General features: G+C 37.7%; 2 protein-coding genes across 8 annotated transcripts in view; both read left to right on the forward strand.

The window, feature by feature from the left end:
- Positions 1-13,224, forward strand: part of pik3ca (phosphatidylinositol-4,5-bisphosphate 3-kinase, catalytic subunit alpha) — a 20,453-nt gene extending 7,229 nt beyond the window's left edge. For all 5 annotated transcript variants that reach the window (XM_082155457.1, XM_082155460.1, XM_082155458.1 and 2 more), the window contains 14 exons: positions 840-945; positions 1,360-1,512; positions 1,743-1,877; positions 2,481-2,605; positions 2,698-2,944; positions 3,044-3,147; positions 3,280-3,451; positions 5,787-5,893; positions 6,479-6,600; positions 6,696-6,774; positions 7,028-7,198; positions 7,274-7,391; positions 7,469-7,623; positions 8,777-13,224. In XM_082155457.1, coding sequence (XP_082011583.1) covers positions 840-945; positions 1,360-1,512; positions 1,743-1,877; positions 2,481-2,605; positions 2,698-2,944; positions 3,044-3,147; positions 3,280-3,451; positions 5,787-5,893; positions 6,479-6,600; positions 6,696-6,774; positions 7,028-7,198; positions 7,274-7,391; positions 7,469-7,623; positions 8,777-9,047 — 2,065 coding nt within the window. In that variant the 3' untranslated portion in view covers positions 9,048-13,224. The remainder of the gene's footprint in view (positions 1-839; positions 946-1,359; positions 1,513-1,742; positions 1,878-2,480; positions 2,606-2,697; positions 2,945-3,043; positions 3,148-3,279; positions 3,452-5,786; positions 5,894-6,478; positions 6,601-6,695; positions 6,775-7,027; positions 7,199-7,273; positions 7,392-7,468; positions 7,624-8,776) is intronic.
- Positions 13,225-13,666: 442 nt separating this feature from the next.
- The window catches only part of LOC309487683 (polyamine-transporting ATPase 13A3-like), a 200,300-nt gene continuing 194,681 nt past the window's right edge, over positions 13,667-19,285 (forward strand). For 2 of the 3 annotated variants that reach the window (XM_082155450.1, XM_082155451.1), the window contains exons 1-2: positions 13,738-13,944; positions 15,234-15,711. In XM_082155450.1, the coding sequence (XP_082011576.1) occupies positions 15,316-15,711 (396 nt within the window). In that variant the 5' untranslated portion in view covers positions 13,738-13,944; positions 15,234-15,315. Of the gene's footprint in view, positions 13,945-15,233; positions 15,802-19,285 lie in introns of all 3 variants that reach the window. The other variant, XM_082155452.1, reaches the window with a different exon arrangement.

Below are 19,285 nucleotides of genomic sequence, written 5' to 3' on the forward strand. Positions count from 1 at the left end.
TTTTTTTTATCCCGCAATTTTGACTTTATATCTTGAGTTTATATCTCACAATTTTGAGTTATCATCATGGAATTTTGTCTTTTTTTCCTCAAAATTGCAAGTTTATGTCTCCTAATTCGCAAAAAGTTTTTGTCTGAATTTTGAGTTTATTTTTTATTTTTAACAGGAGCCTTAATTTCATGGATGAAAGGGTCTGTGCATTCATATGAAATTCATATTTTGTTCATTAATTGTTTTGGTACATTCCTTTTCGTATTAATATGAATGCATGAAATCCCATTAAATTAGCAATTTTGAGAAAAAAAAGGTAACTTAATCATGAGATATAAAATCAGAATTGAGAGAAATAAAGTTGTGAGTTGTGAAAAAGTCGTTATCTTTTTTTTATCGTTTTATTCCATGGCAGGAACGGTTTTCATACTTCTTTGGTTCACTCGTGTTTTTACTACATTACAAATTATGTAGAGGTGCTATGTTGACTTTAAATGTCAAGGAGAAAAGGTATTTCATCTAGTGCAAGAGTCGGCAAACTTTCTGATGTTTAATTTTTCTTGTTAATAACTGTGATGTAAAAAAGCCCACCCTGTCTCAAAATATCAAAATATTCCCCTCATTTGTACAAAGTTTGGAAGCTTTGTACCACCCAACTCAGTTGGATTCACTTTAGTCTAGTAGGCCACATGATGATTAGTGACATTCATCTCTCTTGCCCCTCAACCTGCCAGCGATGGCCAGAGGTTGCCCGACCCCTGATATAATGCACATTTTTCCAAAAATGTTAGACATTTTAAAATAAAAAATAACACATATTAAACACTGATTGTGTGGTGATTCTCCAGGTGGAACGAGTGGCTGACTTATGACATGTACATTCCTGACATCCCCCGGGCGGCTCGTCTCTGTCTCTCCATCTGCTCTGTGAAAGGAAGGAAGGGGGCAAAGGAGGTGACTTGCCTTTTTGTAGTGCACATTACACAGTTATAACAGTGTTGTTATTGTAAACTAAAACTTTATACAACTTATACAAAAATTGTAGTAAAGCTGAAATAAAGTATAAATATTAGATGAAAACCTATACTTAGAAATTAAACAAAAATGTAAAATGTTGCCTTGGCAAGTACTAAAATGACTAAAACATACTGAACTAAAAATAAACTAAAGTTAATTAGAAGAAATAATTAAAATGAAAAAGCACCTAAAAATTACTTAAACTTAGAATAATAATAATAATAATAAAAAAAACTGTTTTAACTTACTGAGAAGTTAACCTCGTGAGAACACTGTTCTGGTTATTTGCAGTGTTTTAGTGGGGATTGCTTCAGAGGTCTTTGAAATTAACCATTAAATGAACTGCTACAGGAGCACTGTCCACTGGCTTGGGGAAACGTCAACCTGTTCGACTACACACACACACTGGTCTCAGGAAAGATGGCACTGAATCTGTGGCCAGTACCACACGGCCTAGAAGACCTCCTCAACCCCATTGGGGTCACAGGCTCCAACCCTAACAAGGTTTCTTCTCCTGCATAACCTCTTTCAGCATTGAGCCGTTTACACTTTAATAAGGTTTAATACGATTATGCGCTGTGTTGTCTAATCAGAGGTTGACATGGTTAATCAAGCATATGCTCTAAAGTTGTTTATTTAGTATGCAGTTGTTTTTTTTGTGTGTATTGATCCTTAACACAAAATACGAATGTGTAACTGCATAGATGCTCAAAGTGTTTGTTTTTTTGCTCTAGGAAACCCCATGTCTAGAGTTGGAGTTTGACTATTTCAGCTCGCCCGTTAAGTATCCTGACATGGCCACAATTGAGGATCACGCTAACTGGATAATATCCAGGGAGATGGGATACAATTACTGCCAGTCTGGACAGGTGAGCTTACAGACACACATCCTACTTAATTAATTATAGTGACACACTTGCTGCTGCTATTAATACCCTTTACAAGCTTGAGGAGCATGAGAAACGGCTCTTGTCATTCTGTGTAGTCACCTCATGAGTGTCATTGTGTCCAATTATTAAAAAGTACAATGTTCATTCATTTGATTTTGTAATGGATCTCAGCAGTGACCGCACAATCTTTCAGTAGCATGTGTCCTTGCATACATTCTCTTTCTCAAAACATTGTTGAATCATCTTTCTATTTTTTTTTATGTGACTTCTACAGAAGCAAACACAATTGTTTTACAACATCAGAGCCAGAGGTCATATTCGGTCTGTGTTGTAAAGATGATTGCTCTCAAACTATCTAAATTATGATTGAGGCTTATTCTAACTGAAAGTACACTACCAGGTTGAGAATTAAAATGTTTTTGAAAGAAGTCTCTTAAGCTCACCAACTCTTTATTTGATCAAAAAATGTCTTCAAATATTAATTATAAATTAATTAATATATTTTTTATTTTTGCAATCCGTTCTCTGATTGATGTTTATTATTGAGATTATTAAATAATACTTTTTTTTTGCAACTTACAGAGCAGCAGACTGGCACGAGACCACGCAATGACAGATGCAGATATAGAGCAACTTCGTCAGCTGGGCAACAGGGACCCGCTTTCTGAGATCACTGAGCAGGAAAAAGACTTCTTATGGAGGCACAGGTAATCTACCGCCCCCCATTAGCTCTAGTCATTTTAGTGAACATCTGCAAAAAAACGTTTCTGTAGAACTGTGTTTGTGTTTTTCTCTGTAGGCAGTATTGTGTAAATATACCAGAAATCCTGCCCAAGATTCTGTTAGCGGTGAAGTGGAATTCCAGAGATGAAGTTGCACAAATGTATTGCCTTCTTAAAGACTGGCCCGCAATAAAGCCGGAACAAGCCATGGAGTTGCTCGACTGTAACTATCCTGATCCAATGATCCGAGACTTCGCAGTTCGATGCCTTGAGAAGTATCTGACTGATGACAAACTCTCACAGTACCTCATTCAGTTGGTTCAGGTAAGACTGATATATTCAGTTATTATTTATTATACACGCTCTCTCATGTTTACCTGTTGATTTTTGTTTCACTTTTGTTTCACTTTTCATTTGTTTAAGGTTCTGAAGTACGAGCAGTACCTTGATAACCCACTGGTACGATTTCTGCTGAAAAAAGCTCTTACAAACCAGAGGATTGGGCACTTCTTCTTTTGGCATTTGAAGTAAATAATTTCCTCTTTCTGTTCAGCTTTCTGTCAGGGTTTTACATACACTGACTTAAATATCTTGATGATGTTTTTGAAGTTGAAGTTCCAAATGAAGTTAAATTGTAACAAGATCTTGTGGGGTTTCAGGTCAGAGATGCACAATAAAACCGTGAGTCAGCGGTTTGGTCTGCTGCTGGAGTCGTACTGTCGGGCATGTGGCATGTACCTGAAGCACCTGAGCAGACAGGTGGAAGCCATGGAGAAGCTCATCAACCTCACAGACATTCTCAAACAGGAGAAGAAGGATGAAACTCAGAAGGTAGACTCAGCCTTTGACCTTCTCACCTAAAAGTAGGCATGTGAGGTTATTTTAGAAGAGTCTTTACTTACACTGGAAGTGAAACCTTAGCTGTGAGATTAGATTTACAGAGGACACGCCATCTACTCCGTGAGGTGATCCTCAATAGCACTCAGGCATTACTTTGAATTACCAAAACATCCCATTCAATAACTCGATAATGTTTTAATTTGCCGACAACGTTTGTGGTCATGTAAACACGTTAAAGCGTTTTCCTATATCGCCATAAGGTCATAAACAGCTTAAAGGGATACTTCGCCTCTGGAAAGATGAATGTGTATTTAAAATAGATCATTTATGTAGTAGAAATGTGAAATTATTTTTGAATTTGGAGCTTTCTAGACTGAGAAAAGCCAGAAAATGTATTTTTGGCTTATGTGGATGAAAGACAACAACTCCCAGAATGCACTTGCTTCGCTGCCCTAGGAGGCCACTCCCAAGCCACGCCTACCCGTTAGAGAGCGCAGTTGAAAACAAGAAGGCTAGGCAACTAGTGAGACTCTGACGAGTTTGCCTGGGATTTCGAGATCGCCCAAAATGTCCGGGATTCGGCTTTTGCGTTCTACAGTCGCCATTCATTATGTTTACTGTGGCGAGCAGGACGAGACTGAGGGCCGTGGGAGAATGGCGCGAGGCCGGTGGCGTGATTACTGAGACGCACCGGTCTCCTATTTCTCACGGAGGAGCGGGAATTTTCTTAGCAATGCTAAAACGCACATCAACCGATCACTTGTTTACCGTTCACGTAAACACTACATTCAGATTCACCAATCGGAATGAATTCAGTTAGATTGAAACAAAAGGTGTGCATGTAAACAATGAATGGCGACTGTAGAAAGCAAAAGCCGAATCCTGGACATTTTGGACGATCTCGACGGCCGGACATGTCCGGGAAAAAGAGGATGGTAACCCCTAATACTCAGCTTTCTCCAACTACTCAGCTTTCTCCACAGAACAAGAGCCTCTAGCTTAGCTTCCAAAGAAAGATGGCTGACACTGTGTACATTCTGTGAGTGAGATCCCACCCTCTATGGGCGGGTTGAGAACATGCGGGACAGCCTCTCCTACTGGCTGTAGTCTTTAGCCTCTGGCCAAAAAATCCTCCGATGACGCAAAATGACGATTTTTGCGTCATCTGAGGATTTTTTCCAGACAAAAATACATAAATCTCTCGTCTCAGGGGGACATGAGGGTGGAAAGCACAGTAATTCGAAAATACTACTGGTTTTCTACTAATACAAAGCTTAATGCTAAATCCTGAAGTATCCCTTTAAGAATAAACCGATTGACACAGATAGATTTTTGCCGATTACTCGGATATCTCCCGACATGTAAACACCTTAACCTGCGTTCTGTCGGCTTATTGAAGTGTGATATGTGACAGAAAAGTGTCCTTATACTGCAAATTTAAGTGCATCCAGCCACAGCGAGTGTTTTGTGGTTGGGAAGAAGAAACATATTGACCCCCCCAAAAAAAAAAAAAAAGTTCTCAATCTCATCTCGTGCAGCTGAAGTATAAATGGTACAGCTGTAGAAACTTCAAATACGAGAGGAGAATGAGTGACATTTTGAAATACATTGGGGTTTTTAATGCTTTATTTAACATCACAACTCTGATAATAAACAGTGAAATACATGGATGCTTACGTTTTGAAGTCACCCATGGGCAATAACCTGTTTTTTTAATACAGTCTTGTAAACTTGATTACTTGCGTTGTCGGGTTATTGATTTGCATGTACATCGGGTTATTTCAATAAACTGATATTTGGTAGTTATCAGCGTATTGGTGTGCATGTAAATGTGCTCAATGTTGTTAACGTAAAGAAGTTGAGTTTAAAGTTTATTGGTCAATTAAGTTGCTTTGTGTTTGCTGATGTGAGAAGCTGAAGCTGAAGGCCCAAATGTGATGCTCAGAATTATTTGATAATTTTGATAATTTGATAAATAAATCGAAAAAACTATAAATCAAAAAAGCAACTAAGCATGTGAATAGATTAAAAAATCTGAAATAAATAAGCATTGTAATTATTAATATGGAAGTAATCAAAAAATCTAAATGAAAATAATAATTTTTAATGTGTGATGAAGTGCTTGATAAATGATTTTTTTTATTGCATTAAATTTGCATTAAATTTAATATATTGCTTTATCTATTATCTATTGCTCTTTATCAATTTCCTGCTACACCAGGAGGTGTCATCTTCCATCAGTCATTGGCCTAATGCCAAGCTCAGAATAATATTTTTATTGATTGACTGACTTTCATTTTAAAGTGTATTTATTTCTGTTTTTCAGGTGCAAATGAAGTTCCTGGTGGAGCAAATGAGGCGACCGGACTACATGGATGCCCTCCAAAATTTCACCTCTCCACTCAACCCCGCCCACCAGCTGGGTAACCTACGGTGAGTACCACACTGTGCAGTATTTACAGCTGAGAGAATCTATTATCACTTAGCAGGGATGACACACAAGGCAGACATAAAAGGACACAATTGTACAATAACATGAGCTTATGGGCTAATGCGTATCCCACTTACACTACCACTCAAAATGTTGGGGTCACTTACAGTTTTTTAAAGAAATCAATACTTTTATTCAGCAAGAACACATTCAATTGATCAAACGTGACAATAAATACAATAAAGTAATGTTACAAAAAAAAAGAAAAAAAAAGAAATCCTAAATAAATACTGATTTAAAAAAAAAAACTCTCTATTCATCAAAGAATTCCCTCCAAAAAATTCATTAAAAAAAGTTTCATGGTTTCCACAAAAATATTATAACATCTGTTTTCAACATCTATTGAGGTAATGGCTGCTAAAAATTCATCACAGGAATTAATTACTTTTTAACATTTTATTTTCAATTGTTATAATATTTCACAATATTACTGTTTTTACTGTATTTTTGATCAAATAAATGCAGACCTGATGTTTACCTAGTGTATGTTTTTGATTTGTCTCTTGTTTTCTGTGTCTGCATGGCAGACTTGAAGACTGCAGAATCATGTCCTCGGCCAAGAGACCGCTCTGGCTGAACTGGGAAAATCCTGACATCATGTCCGAACTTCTGTTCCAAAACAATGAGATCATCTTTAAGAATGGGGATGGTCAGATCATATTTTATACTCTTTTATTATGAATGCCCTTATTTTTTATGGTAAGAATCAAAATTGACAATTTTTCTACATTTTCCTTTCATTAGACCTGAGACAAGACATGTTGACTCTTCAAATCATCAGGATAATGGAGAACATTTGGCAGAATCAGGGGCTGGATCTGAGGTATGTGGGTGTAGTGGTTTAAGATTTTGCCTGGTAACCAAAACATTGTAACCAAAAGGGTAATGCATTAACATCATCATTGTTTCTTTGAGTAAGGCACAGAACTGTCCCTGCATAAGTGTACTTTAAGTCACACTAGTTAAAAGCATCAGCCATATTACTAGTTAACAGGTATTGATGTTAAGTTGTCCCTAATTCTCTTGCAGCCTTGAGTGAAAGTATAATTTACTTTCTCAATTTTTTGGTATCTCAGAATGCTACCCTATGGCTGCTTGTCTATCGGAGATTGCGTGGGTCTCATAGAGGTTGTGAGAAGTTCACACACAATCATGCAGATTCAGTGTAAAGGAGGTCTGAAGGGGGCGCTGCAGTTTAATAGTTCAACGCTGCATCAGTGGCTAAAGGACAAAAACAAGGGCGAAATGTGAGTGGCAAATTTTAATTCTGTTTTTCAGTGGCCAGTTCAAATATCTAGTAACAAAATCATCTGTGTTTATAGGTACGACATGGCCATCGACTTGTTTACGCGATCCTGCGCTGGCTATTGTGTGGCCACTTTCATTCTGGGCATCGGTGACCGACACAACAGTAACATCATGGTGAAGGACGACGGGCAGGTGTGAAATTTAATGCCACTGAAACATTCAGTCGTTATCAATATCCTCATATTGACGTTCTGCGTGTGTTCCTGCAGCTGTTTCATATAGATTTTGGTCACTTTTTGGACCACAAGAAGAAGAAGTTTGGCTACAAGCGAGAGCGAGTTCCCTTCGTCTTAACTCAAGACTTCCTAATTGTGATCAGCAAAGGAGGAACCCAAGAGTGCACTAAAACCAGAGAGTTTGAGAGGTGCGTATGTTCACGTTGGAAGCATTGCTCATTGTTTTCCAGTGTGAATTTAACCAAAACAAATCCTTTGTTGTTTCGACATTAACATAGTTATTGGCAGACAGCTAACTATCCAAGACAATTAGCGATTGAGTTGAACAATAGAGGCTTTCAGAATGGGCCTCTCGGGCCTCCATCCCAGCAGCCTTTCCTCTTCCAACAATACTCTGACAGCCAGCCGGCTGCCAACTTCCGCTTTCTAACAAATCTCTGCTTCAGTCGAGACTCAAAGGAGGCTTAAAAAAAAGCAGCATTTGCTCTCGATCAGTGTGTCTCGGAGGAGTGGAGGTCCATGTCTGCTCTTGCTTGAGTACAACTAAACCAGTGATGAAATGGTCTCTGGTGGAAGGACAGGCTTTGAGTACACATACAAAAAAAAAAAGTTAGTTTTTTGATGAAAAGCACATGAAGGAAAACTTTAAAGGGATAGTTCACTTTGAAATAAATTTTTTGTATGTTTTAGCTTACCTCAAGGGCATCCAAGATGTAGGTGTCTTTTTTTCCGCAGTAGTTTCAATTTTTCAATTTTGACCCTATATTTATATTTTTATAAGAGGTAAAAACGATATAAATACTGTTCGTTTTCTCACACAAACCGCTCGTTTCGTGTCTTAGGTCATCAATGTGTACTTACGATGGGGAATTGTTTAATTTGGACGACGGGGAATTGTTTTAATTTGGACTCTGTGCATGCTCTTTGGGATAATGACCATAGACCTGCATTATATGACTGACAGACAAGAACGGTTTGACCTAAAAATATCAAAATTGAAACTACTGCGGAAAAAAAGACACCTACATCTTGGATGCCCTTGAGGTAAGCTAAAACATACCAAAAATTAATTTCAAAGTGAACTATCCCTTTAATGTTGTCTTTTTAAATTTGCATAGATTTTTTTTTTGTCTTTAATATGAGCTTGGTCTATCGAGTGCTGTAGGAATGATGTATTTTTACAGGCCAGCTCAGAAGTTGGCATCAAGCTGATTCCTTTGATATCCTGCTCGGCGTGATGAAGTTTAATGTCCCCGACAACCACTGTAGTCCCGTTAAGCCACTTGTTAGCAAATGCCATTTTCAAGACACCTAAAAATGTCTCACTGTCTCCCTCTGCAGGTTCCAGGAGATGTGTTACAAGGCTTACTTGGCTATCAGACAGCACGCCAACCTTTTCATAAACCTCTTCTCTATGATGCTGGGCTCAGGCATGCCGGAGCTGCAGTCCTTTGATGACATCGCTTACATCCGAAAGACCCTGGCGCTGGATAAAACCGAGCAGGAGGCCCTGGACTATTTCATGAAGCAGATGAATGACGCTCACCATGGTGGATGGACCACCAAGATGGACTGGATCTTCCACACAATCCGACACCATGCCCAAAACTGAGCCGATGCCCACTGGCAGAACTTAGGGCCGGATAACAGGCAGAAACGAGACCCTTTTTGTAGGACGCACTGCCTGCTTTATGCCATGGAGAATCATGGCACCCAAACCTCATGTACAAATGACCTTCAGAGCACTAAAACAACCTGAAAGGACATCTTTTTTTTGTCCTCTTTTTGTTTATTTTTATTTTTTTTCCCAAATGAGGCGTCTCTTGCCCACCATTGTCCAGAGTGGTTTTACATTATAGCTGTAGTTTTGTCCCGCTGTTTTTTTTTTCCTTTTTCTCTCCCCCTTGTGCTGCTCTTTTCCTGGAGAGTCAATTCTTCTTATTCTTATTATTAATATATATTATTTTTTTCTATGGAAAACAAACCTTTGAGAAAAAAAAAAAAAAACCTTCAGCACTCTTCAGGAGCTTTTCTGGGGATGTTCATGTCTTCCTGTTTAAAACTACAAATGCCTTCTAATATGCACGGAACCTCTGAGAACACTCTAGAAAAACAGGGTATGAAACTTTCTGGTCTGCTACCCGGCCTTTCCGCTCAAAACCAACACTAACCCCCCCCCCTGAAAGACAGCCGAGGCGTAGCAGTACAAATCTGATGGTGCTGATTTCCAAATTGCGCTCTTATCCTTTTGAGTTCAGTTGGCCGCACTGGCTTTTACAATAGATGGATGATTTGTTCTCCTTTCTTCCTTATATGCACAGTGAGCTAAAATGATAGCCTGAATACCTTATTATGCACTGGACGTGAATATTTTTATTTAGTTTTTATTACGATCTCACATTTTGGCCTCACAGTAGCACTACATGAGTCTCATTCTCTTTAAACAGACTTTTCAGAGACATTGGTAAAAACATGGTTTGTGTTCTCAATATGCACGCAACGCACTTCACAATAACAGTTCAGATCCTCCATGGTAGTAAGTAATAATTTTTTTTGGAGTACGGTATGGTTTTTTGATAGCCAGTACTGATGGCGACATGTGAGCAAATCAATGTGGGTTAATTATTTCACTTATTTAACAACGTTTACTCCAAATATTGAGTTTTGAAACATTTGAACAATGTTTATTTGCCATCAACAAGGCTTTCGGTCAATACCCATGTTTTTAAAATGGCCAAATATTGGCAAACTAATCAGTCTGGCCGATATATATATATCGCTCTATTACTAATCAGGACTTGGTTTAATTTGTACTCACAGATCAGTGATGTTTTCCACGTTCCAGTGTGGGAAACATCACAGGAATCCAGGTTATCGGCTCTCTTGTGTTTTCTTGGCTGTCAGAGTAACGATTGTCCTACCAGATGCCCTGGCAGCGTGCAGATATGAAGCCTTAATACACTTACTTAGTATGAATGGATGTTCGTGTCCTCCGTGCGCCCTTGCATGCCACAGGAAAGCAAACGCTTGTTGGTGCTTTGACGCTAAACAGTTGCGAAAGAACAAAACAGCTTTTTATCACCTTCGGTTGAGTCGCCGTATCTCTGGGTACTTTATTCCACTACACTAAAGCTGGCAAGTCCTTTTCTGTTAGCCTGACAATTTTTTTTTTTTTTTTTTTTTACAGGTTGTAGTTTGTACAAGAAGCAGTAAGAAAGATTGTGAAATGTTGTTACACATTATATTGAAAGATTCTATGGACGAAATGGATGTTTTAGACGGTGAAATGGCTTTTTAGATGCTTCGACGCTGGTATACTATTGTTTACCGATAACACTACAGTACAGTGCATTATAACTACACATACATCTATATACATACATGCTTATATATGTGTATATATACACACTCTGTTCCTCCTCGTCTTCTTTTTCATTACTACATACAATGTACAGTGAATGTTTCATGGTGCAGGATGTCTCCGATGTGACAGTACAGGGCTAAACCATCTAGAGAGAAGGGGTAAAAAGGTAGTTAGCTTTAGATAATTTCAAATGAACTAACTAATAAGCGCCTCTTGAGTCAGGTTAAGTGCCTTGCACGGGGCCGTAATGGCAGTGTTACGTTTGAGCTGCTCCCTTCGCCTGTTGATTTGACCAGCTTTCTGGATAACAACAAACACTCTCGCTTTGCCGTCTTGAACCTCTGAGCTACGAGTCGAAATGTGAGATTCCAGACCAGGTTGTATCCAAACAACTAATCACACCTGTAAAAAAACTTTTACTCACCCTCACGTCGGTCCAAACCTGTATGACTGACTGACTTCTGCAGAACACAAAAGGAGGATATTTTGTAGAACGTCCAAACAACATTGGACCCCATTGACTTTCATTGTATAGACAAAATAAAAATAAAAATGTTTTTTAATATATTTTGTATCATAAAGATACGGAATGACGTGAGGGTGAGTAAATGATGACAGACAGTTTTATTTTTAGGGTGAACTATTCTTTTAAGGTTTGCGTTTGACACAGATCCACGTTTCCGCTTTCTATCCCTCCTCGGCTCTTGTCAGTTAATTCAAGCCCTTGTCATGATTCTGCATTACTTTAAAGCTGTGAAAATGTACAATTACAAATGAGGTGTAATCGTGCTATTTAAATGGATATATGGCTACTAGGCAGGAAACCCCTGAGTACAATTTTTTTTTTTTTTTCTCTCTCACACAGTTGTATTTTCCTCAGTAGGAAAGTCAATGATCATACTTGCATAACCACCTGAGATATGAATGATCAGATGAAGATCTGATCGCTCGATGTAGGAAAAACGGAAGGAAGTGACGTGGCGCATTTCCATGTTAAAGTCTTTGCAAAGCTGAAATTCAGCTGAAATACTGGGCAACATTTAACAATGCAAATTGTAACAAGACAGTTTGTTTTTCTACTGTTTTTAAGTTTGAAAGGGTGTCCTGAGTACTTAATATTGTAGTATTCCACACTTATGCATTTATTTGCTATATGTTTTTTTTTGTAAATGTTGTTGTTACTCTTATATGCAGTAAACAAATGAACAGATATACACTTGGCGTCAGACTGATGTATGCAGGTGGTTTTTGCACTTTGTATTCCTCCGTTCTTTGTTCTTTCTCTCTTTGCCTTCGGTCCTGAGGGACGCTTTAGTCTCCTGCATGTGTTTTTAACCCTACCTGCTCATTTACTGCCTGAAACTGAGATCAGCAACATTAGAGCTTAGTTATGGTAAGCAGCCTTATGTTAGCTCTCTTAAAGCCATTTAATGCATGGTTCTATTCACTATGTGTGTATTTGTCTGTACAGGTTACAGATCTTCTTGGGCCGGACCCGCTAAAAAGCCCATTCACAAATGTCTAATGTGATCAGTATCTTTATAATTTACCTAAATATTTTTTTCTTTCTTTCTTTTTTTTTTTTTTTTTTACGACTTGCTAACAAACTATTGAGATGCAGAAATTCTGGAGTCTTTTGTATGACAAATGAAAATAAGAAAAAAAAAAAATGTTACATTACAAAATGTTTAATAAGTTTCAGTTGTTGTACTTGAAAATCATCGCTCAGAACCGTCTTTGTGTGTCGACAACAAAGCCGTCAATGTTGCGTAGCACTGAAGGTTTACTTGCATAGGCAATTTTATACCGATTGAATGTTTTAGTGGTTTGGTCTGGAGTCTTAGAAACTCTATACCAATAAAAAGAGAGGAAAATTACCATTTGAATTCAAAGGAAAATAAATGTAAATTAATGTGCTATTATGTGAAGTTTGTCAGATGGAGGATATTGAAAAATCTATATAATGGAAGTTCAAAACTTTTTTTTTTTTTTTTGTTAAATGCTTTGGTTACATTTCTCTCTCGGTATTGCTGTTGCATTTTACTTATTTACGTGTTGAATTATGATGTCATAAAGATATAATTTTCTTTACTATCATTATTATAAAATTATATATAGCGGGCCAAATACTTTCTTTACCTCCTTCCTTCCTTGCATGGGATTTCAAAAAGAAAAAAAAAATGGAAAAAGTTAAAAGCGGAAAAAATTCGCCCTAGTATCTTGGATTATTTGTAGATGTAAGGGAGTTTTGGCCTATGACTGCACTCAGTAGAAACCATCTATAAACTGCCATCAGTTACAAAGCTTCATCTTCATTTCTATTTGGTTTCATTGTGCACCTCAGTTCAAAAGTAGCTTTGTATCCAGTCTGTCTTCAATATTTTGAGTGTTATGTGACTATGTACAAATAAACGTATTTCAAGAATTTTCCTTACTGTTTTACTTAATATGTACATGTTTGTGTATATGTATCTGAATGCCATTCATTTTCAGTTTACACTGTCAGGGTAACAGTAGCTGGACTAGAAAATTTAGACAAACCTTGTGTATATGTGACAAATGCTAGCCTAGCCTTAAAAGTTGATGGTGACAGTGAGTCAACTGGCCAGACAAGGTTTTAACATGATGAATGTCACACATTTGACTTGTTTGATCAGTGACCTACAAATCCTTATTAAACAAAACTATTTAAAAAAGTTACATATTTAAAACATTTAAAAATGTTTGTTTAAATTAGATATTAATTCCAATGTGGTCTCAGAATTTGATAACGATTTTATTTAAATTATAACAATGAAAAATCTTTGTTAAATTATATATATATATATATAAATATATATATATAAAAGCAATTTACACACAAAATAAAACGGATTTAAAGAAAAGAAAAAAGATGCTCGATCTCTCTACCATGTGATTGCGAGTCTTTTATTATGAACTGTTCAACTTCCGGTGCGGTGATGTAGGACGCGCAAGTGTTTAGATCAGAGGCGTTTAGATGTCTCGTGTCTGCACATTTCTTCTGCCATTTCAAATAGCTTTTTTCCTTCAATGTTTAGTGACAGACTGCTCCACAGTTTGCGTTCAGCTGCAGTGAAGGACTTCTGATGTTATCGCGCGTTGCTGAATGAGTCATGTGACGGCGGTAAGTGACTTGTAAAATCATGTGCAGTAACTGTTGCTTACGTGCCATCCTCCAGCAAGGTTCACGGATTAATCATGTATGGATTTGCATATTTAAAAGAACGTCTGCTGCTGACTTTCATTAGAGCTGACACATTTGAAGGTTTCTTGTTTGAAATTGTCATTTGACCTGAATGACTTAAAGGGACAGTTCACCCAAAAATGTTTTATTCTTCTGACATAAATTACTCACCATAATGTCGTTCCAACCGCGTATGACTCTTCATTGTAGCAAAAACCGTGAAATATTGAAGAGTATCTTCTGTCTATTTAATGAAAGTGAATGAAGAGTGGGGGTGTTTACCAAAAATAACAAAAACACAATAAAATGATCATATAAATTGTTCATATGACTTGTTCGCTATATTCCAAGTCTTCTAAAAGCATAATATATTGCATTATATTAATCAAATAATTTTCTCCCTCTGTCGTTCCAAACCTGTATGCATTTCTTTCTTCTGTGAAACACAAAATTATGACAAAATAATTTTCATTTAGGATAAAACTATCCATTTAGAAGAGTAGTTGAGTAGTAAAAGACATTAGTCATTTTAAACAAATTTTCTTTGAATAACGGCCTTCCTGCCCTATTCCATACTGTGAATGTGGACTGGGCTGTCAAGCTCCAAAATAAAAAAATAAAAATAAAATAAACCTTTTTATGAAAATGGTCCATATGACAAATTACTTTATTTTAAGTCTTCTGAAGTCATATGACAGATTTATGTGATGAACAGGCCTTCATTTAAGTCCTTATTTATTCATCCCCTTTTCTGTCGCTACAAAAACAAAGATATTAACCTCAAGTCAAGTCGCCTATAATTATATAGCGCTTTATACAATACAGATAGTTTCAAAGCAACTTTACAGTGAAAACAGGAACATGATGCTTTTTGGCTGCTGTTCAGCGTAAGTCAGTTCAGTTTTGAGTCAGTTCAGTTGTAAAGATCATCAATTATTAAATTAGTTCTATTCATCTATAGAGCAGTTCTTCCAAAAGTGATGTCATCGTCCAGTTCAGTTCAGTTCAATTCTCATAAAACAGCGTCAGTACTGTCAGATCAATAATATAGCTGAATATTAAGTGTCCCCAACTCAGCGTGACAGAAGGAACCCAAACTTCATCGGGTGACAGAATGGAGAAAAAAACCTTGGGATAACCTTCGATCTCATTAGGTATAATATCAAGTGTGAAGTGACATTTTCAGCTCAGCAAATGTCATTGATAAATTCCTTTTTCTTGCATTCAAGGCATGATCGGAGATTAGAAACGGCCAACAAGACGAGAAAGAAAGGGCATCCTGACCTATTTTGTGCATGTAGAAGTGGATCCATGGGTGTCCTGCGGGTCCTGTCGGTCACCATGGGAAGGATCAGCACTTTTAGGTCGTATCAGATCATGCTGCTTCTTGCCGCAGCCTTGGCAGTGGTGGCGTTCTACTACTTTGGCTCCGAAAAGCAGAACTTCTCCAGCACCACAAAGCGCATCAAGGAAACACAAGCGAGCCACAACACCAACCGTGATGATGCTGATCTTTCCATAGACATCCGGTCCGGACGTCCAGAAAGCAGAACAGGAACTGGAGATGACCAGGAGGGAAAGCTGTCACGCTTTCACGCTCTCATGATGTTCACCAAGGTTGACAAGAGCTTGAACCTCCAGCAGAAGTTTAAGGTGGTCATGCGCTCCATGGCCAAACATGGACGGTTCTTGGAGGATGAGATGCTGGTTCTCCACTACGTCTCTGATGCGGGCAGTCAGGAGCTGGGGGAGAAGATGCTTCCTGAACTTCTGATGGATGCAACCTTCCGGTACGAGGTATGTCAGTGGACCTCCATGTTTTGCAATGTGTGCTGATGCAGCACTGACTCCCTTCTAGTTGAAAATATTTGCAGTCTGAATACATTTGAATAATAATAATTATTATTATTTGGAGTTGGAGTGGAGAAGATGATTATAATATTATATTACATTGTTATAATCATATAATATAATATAAAACATACTGTATATATTACATATAATATAAAAAAAATAATTCTATGCATATTAATGGACATGGTTTTGTTATTAAAGGGATAGGAAATTTTTTTAAATGGTCTTTTTAAATCCTTCTGCCTGCTTCTTTAGTTTTGCTATCACCCTAAAATGAAAACTAAGTCATCATTTACAAACTCTGGCGTATGTCCTTCTTTTATGGACCACAAAAGGAGAATAAAAAAAAAAATGTCCCACTCACGTTCGTCCAAATACTGGCAGTGAATAGCAACCAGCATCAAACTTTTTAAAAAAGATGCAAAAGTATCACAGAATGATCCCATGCAACACATGCTGTGTATTCCAAGTGGGTTTACGATTGGGTTTAGTGTCCTAAGTTACTGGAACCGTGACTTTAAAATACAGTATCCTGCCTGAAAAAGGGACGATTCTTTTTTTTCTTTTTTTGTGCTGTTTGCAAGCACAGCAGGTGGCAGTGCACTGCAGGAAAGCTGAACTCCGACAGGACTAGAGGTCACACCGCAGACGTTTCCTTTACATCAGCTCACAGAATAACAACACGCAGCTCTCACACTGCAGTGCTCCCTCAGGACCGCTCAAAATGCCTGTTAGCAAACACTTTCACACTGTATATCAGATTTTTCAGTTCATCAAAACAACTAGGCTCATTCTGTGGACACACTTCTTATCAAACTATTTAAGCTTAAATCAATAAAAATCGAGCAAGCTATGCGGATCTTTTTCACTGAACGATAGTGTTTAAATAATGCAGTCAAATAGTCCCCTATTTGTTCAATAAATCACACTTTAGTAAATGAAGAATAAAGTTAGGCTTCCATTGGTCACATGGGGGCAGTGTTACTCTATCACATTAGGTTTTTGTGATTCCACTTTGAGCTTTAGGATCTTTGGTCTGATCCTGTTGTTGAGGATTTGTCTGTAGAAGCATGAAGTAAACCTGGCCTAGTTCGGGGCAGATAGGGTTGTCACTGGACTTTTAAGGTTAGGATATTTCCTTTATCTCAGTTGATTGATCATGTAAAGGCAGACAGTACAACTTTTCTGCTGTGGATCATGTATGGAGCAGACAGCAGTGTTTCCTGCCTGGCAACAGTTGCCGGGCATTAGTGGAGGCTGATCCTCTGTCTTGGACTGGCGGATAGACTGTGGCTCAGTTTAGCAGGGATGCTGTGAGACGGAGGTGCAGATTACCTTCCTTTAATCCAGACTCATTCAACACACACACACACAATAAGATAATGAGTATTTGGCTTAATGCAACATCCGATAATCATCGTCACCCATCCCAACATGTGCTGCAACATTTTGATTAAAGCAGTTTTAGACACACACACACACACACACACACACACACACACACACACACACACACACACACACACACACACACACACACACACACACACACACACACACACACACACACACACACTAAACAAGAGCCGATTTCAGTGGATTCTAAATTTGGATGATGATGATGATTATTATTATTATTTGGAGCAGTAGCAATAGTTGTTGTAGTAGTGGATTATATTATATTATATACAACCAACTATTGTTATAATAGTAATAATAATAATAACATTCAGTGGTGAGGGTGATGATTGTGATTGTTGTTTGGAGTAGCAGTAGTTGTACTTTTTGTAGAATATATATATATTTATCCATTAAATTATATTTTGTAAATTTATTTGTAATATAATATATAATAAAGAAATAACTGTTTTAGTAGTAGTGGTAGTAATAATAATTTTTGATGATGATTGTTGTCATTTGTATTAGTGCATGTTGTAGAAAACGATATACACTCACCGGCCACTTTATTAGGTAAACCTGTTCAACTTCTCATTAATGCAAATATATAATCAGCCAGTCACATGACAGCAACTCAATGCATTTAGGCATACAGACATGGTCAAGAAAATCTGCTAAAGTTCAAACGGAGCATCAGAATAGGGAAGGAAGGTGATTTTGAACGTGGCATGTGTTTTTTTTGTGCCAGACGGGCTGGTCTAAGTATTACAGAAACTGCTGATCTACTGGGATTTTCTCTAGGGTTTACATACAATGGTCTGAAAAAAAGAAACTATTCGATGAGCGTCAGTTTTACATTTATTCAAACATATATATAGTTTTGTGGGCGAAAATGCCTTGTTGATGCCAGAGGTCAGAGGAGAATGGCCAGACTGGTTTGACTTTGAGCTGATAGAAAGACAACAGTAACTCAAATAACCACTCGTTACAACCGAGGTCTGCAGAAGATCATCTCTGAACGCACAACATGTCGAACCTTGAAGCAGATGAGCAGCAGCAGAACACACCAGGTGACACTCCTGTCAGATTAGAACAGGAAACTGATGCTACAATTCGCACACTCACCAAAATTGTGCTAACTGAGCTTTGTTTGAATGCCACAGCCTAGCAGAGTATTGTTGCTGACCATGTCCATCCCTTTATGACCACAGTGTACCCATCTTCTGATGGCTGCTTCCAGCAGAATAACACGCCGTGTTATAAAGCTTAAATCATCTTAAAATGGTTTCTTGAACATGACAATTGAGTTCACTAATCTTAAATGGCCTCCAACCCCGTATTAGCAAGGTCTACTTAATAAAGTACTTAACTAAATGAAAATGAGAAATGTTGCTTTGGCAACTAGCTGAAATAAAATGTGTGTATATATAAAATTAGTTAAAAAATATATATATATTTCAGTTAATGTTTTATTTAAAGCAACACAAATTTGTTGAAATTTTTATGCATACAATTATTTTTATACTTATTTTTTTATTAATCAGTTATTTTTAGAGTGTCATGCTGGCATGTGTTTTTTAGCGCTGGCTGTTTTGGGCTAAACTGAACCTGTCTCACTCTCAAAACTACGCAGTCACAGACAGCGTGGAAAGTTCCACTATCACTGTGAGCTCACAGACTCCCACACAGTCTCATGATGAGATGAATCCAGTATGAACTCATCAGACATGTGTTCTCAGGGGGAGAAAGGTCATTGTGGTTTATTGAGCTCTTTGCGGAACTGAATGAAGTGTGTAATGCCCAGTACACATTGTACGATTTTGGTCAGTCCCAGACGAAAGATGATCAATCACGTCCATATTCTCCTCTTTCTCTTCCTCTTTTTTTTTTCCAGCGTTTATCCAAGCAATCCAAGTTTATTAGATCCGTGTTGTACAGTGTGATTTGTAATGATTTTAGGATTGCCGAAATCATACAGTCTGTAGCAAGCATAAAAGGTTGATGGTTTGAAGAATCCGGGTTTTATTCC

This window comes from Leuciscus leuciscus (assembly GCF_965113295.1).
Source record: "Leuciscus leuciscus genome assembly, chromosome: 23".
Classification (NCBI taxonomy): Eukaryota; Metazoa; Chordata; class Actinopteri; order Cypriniformes; family Leuciscidae; genus Leuciscus; species Leuciscus leuciscus.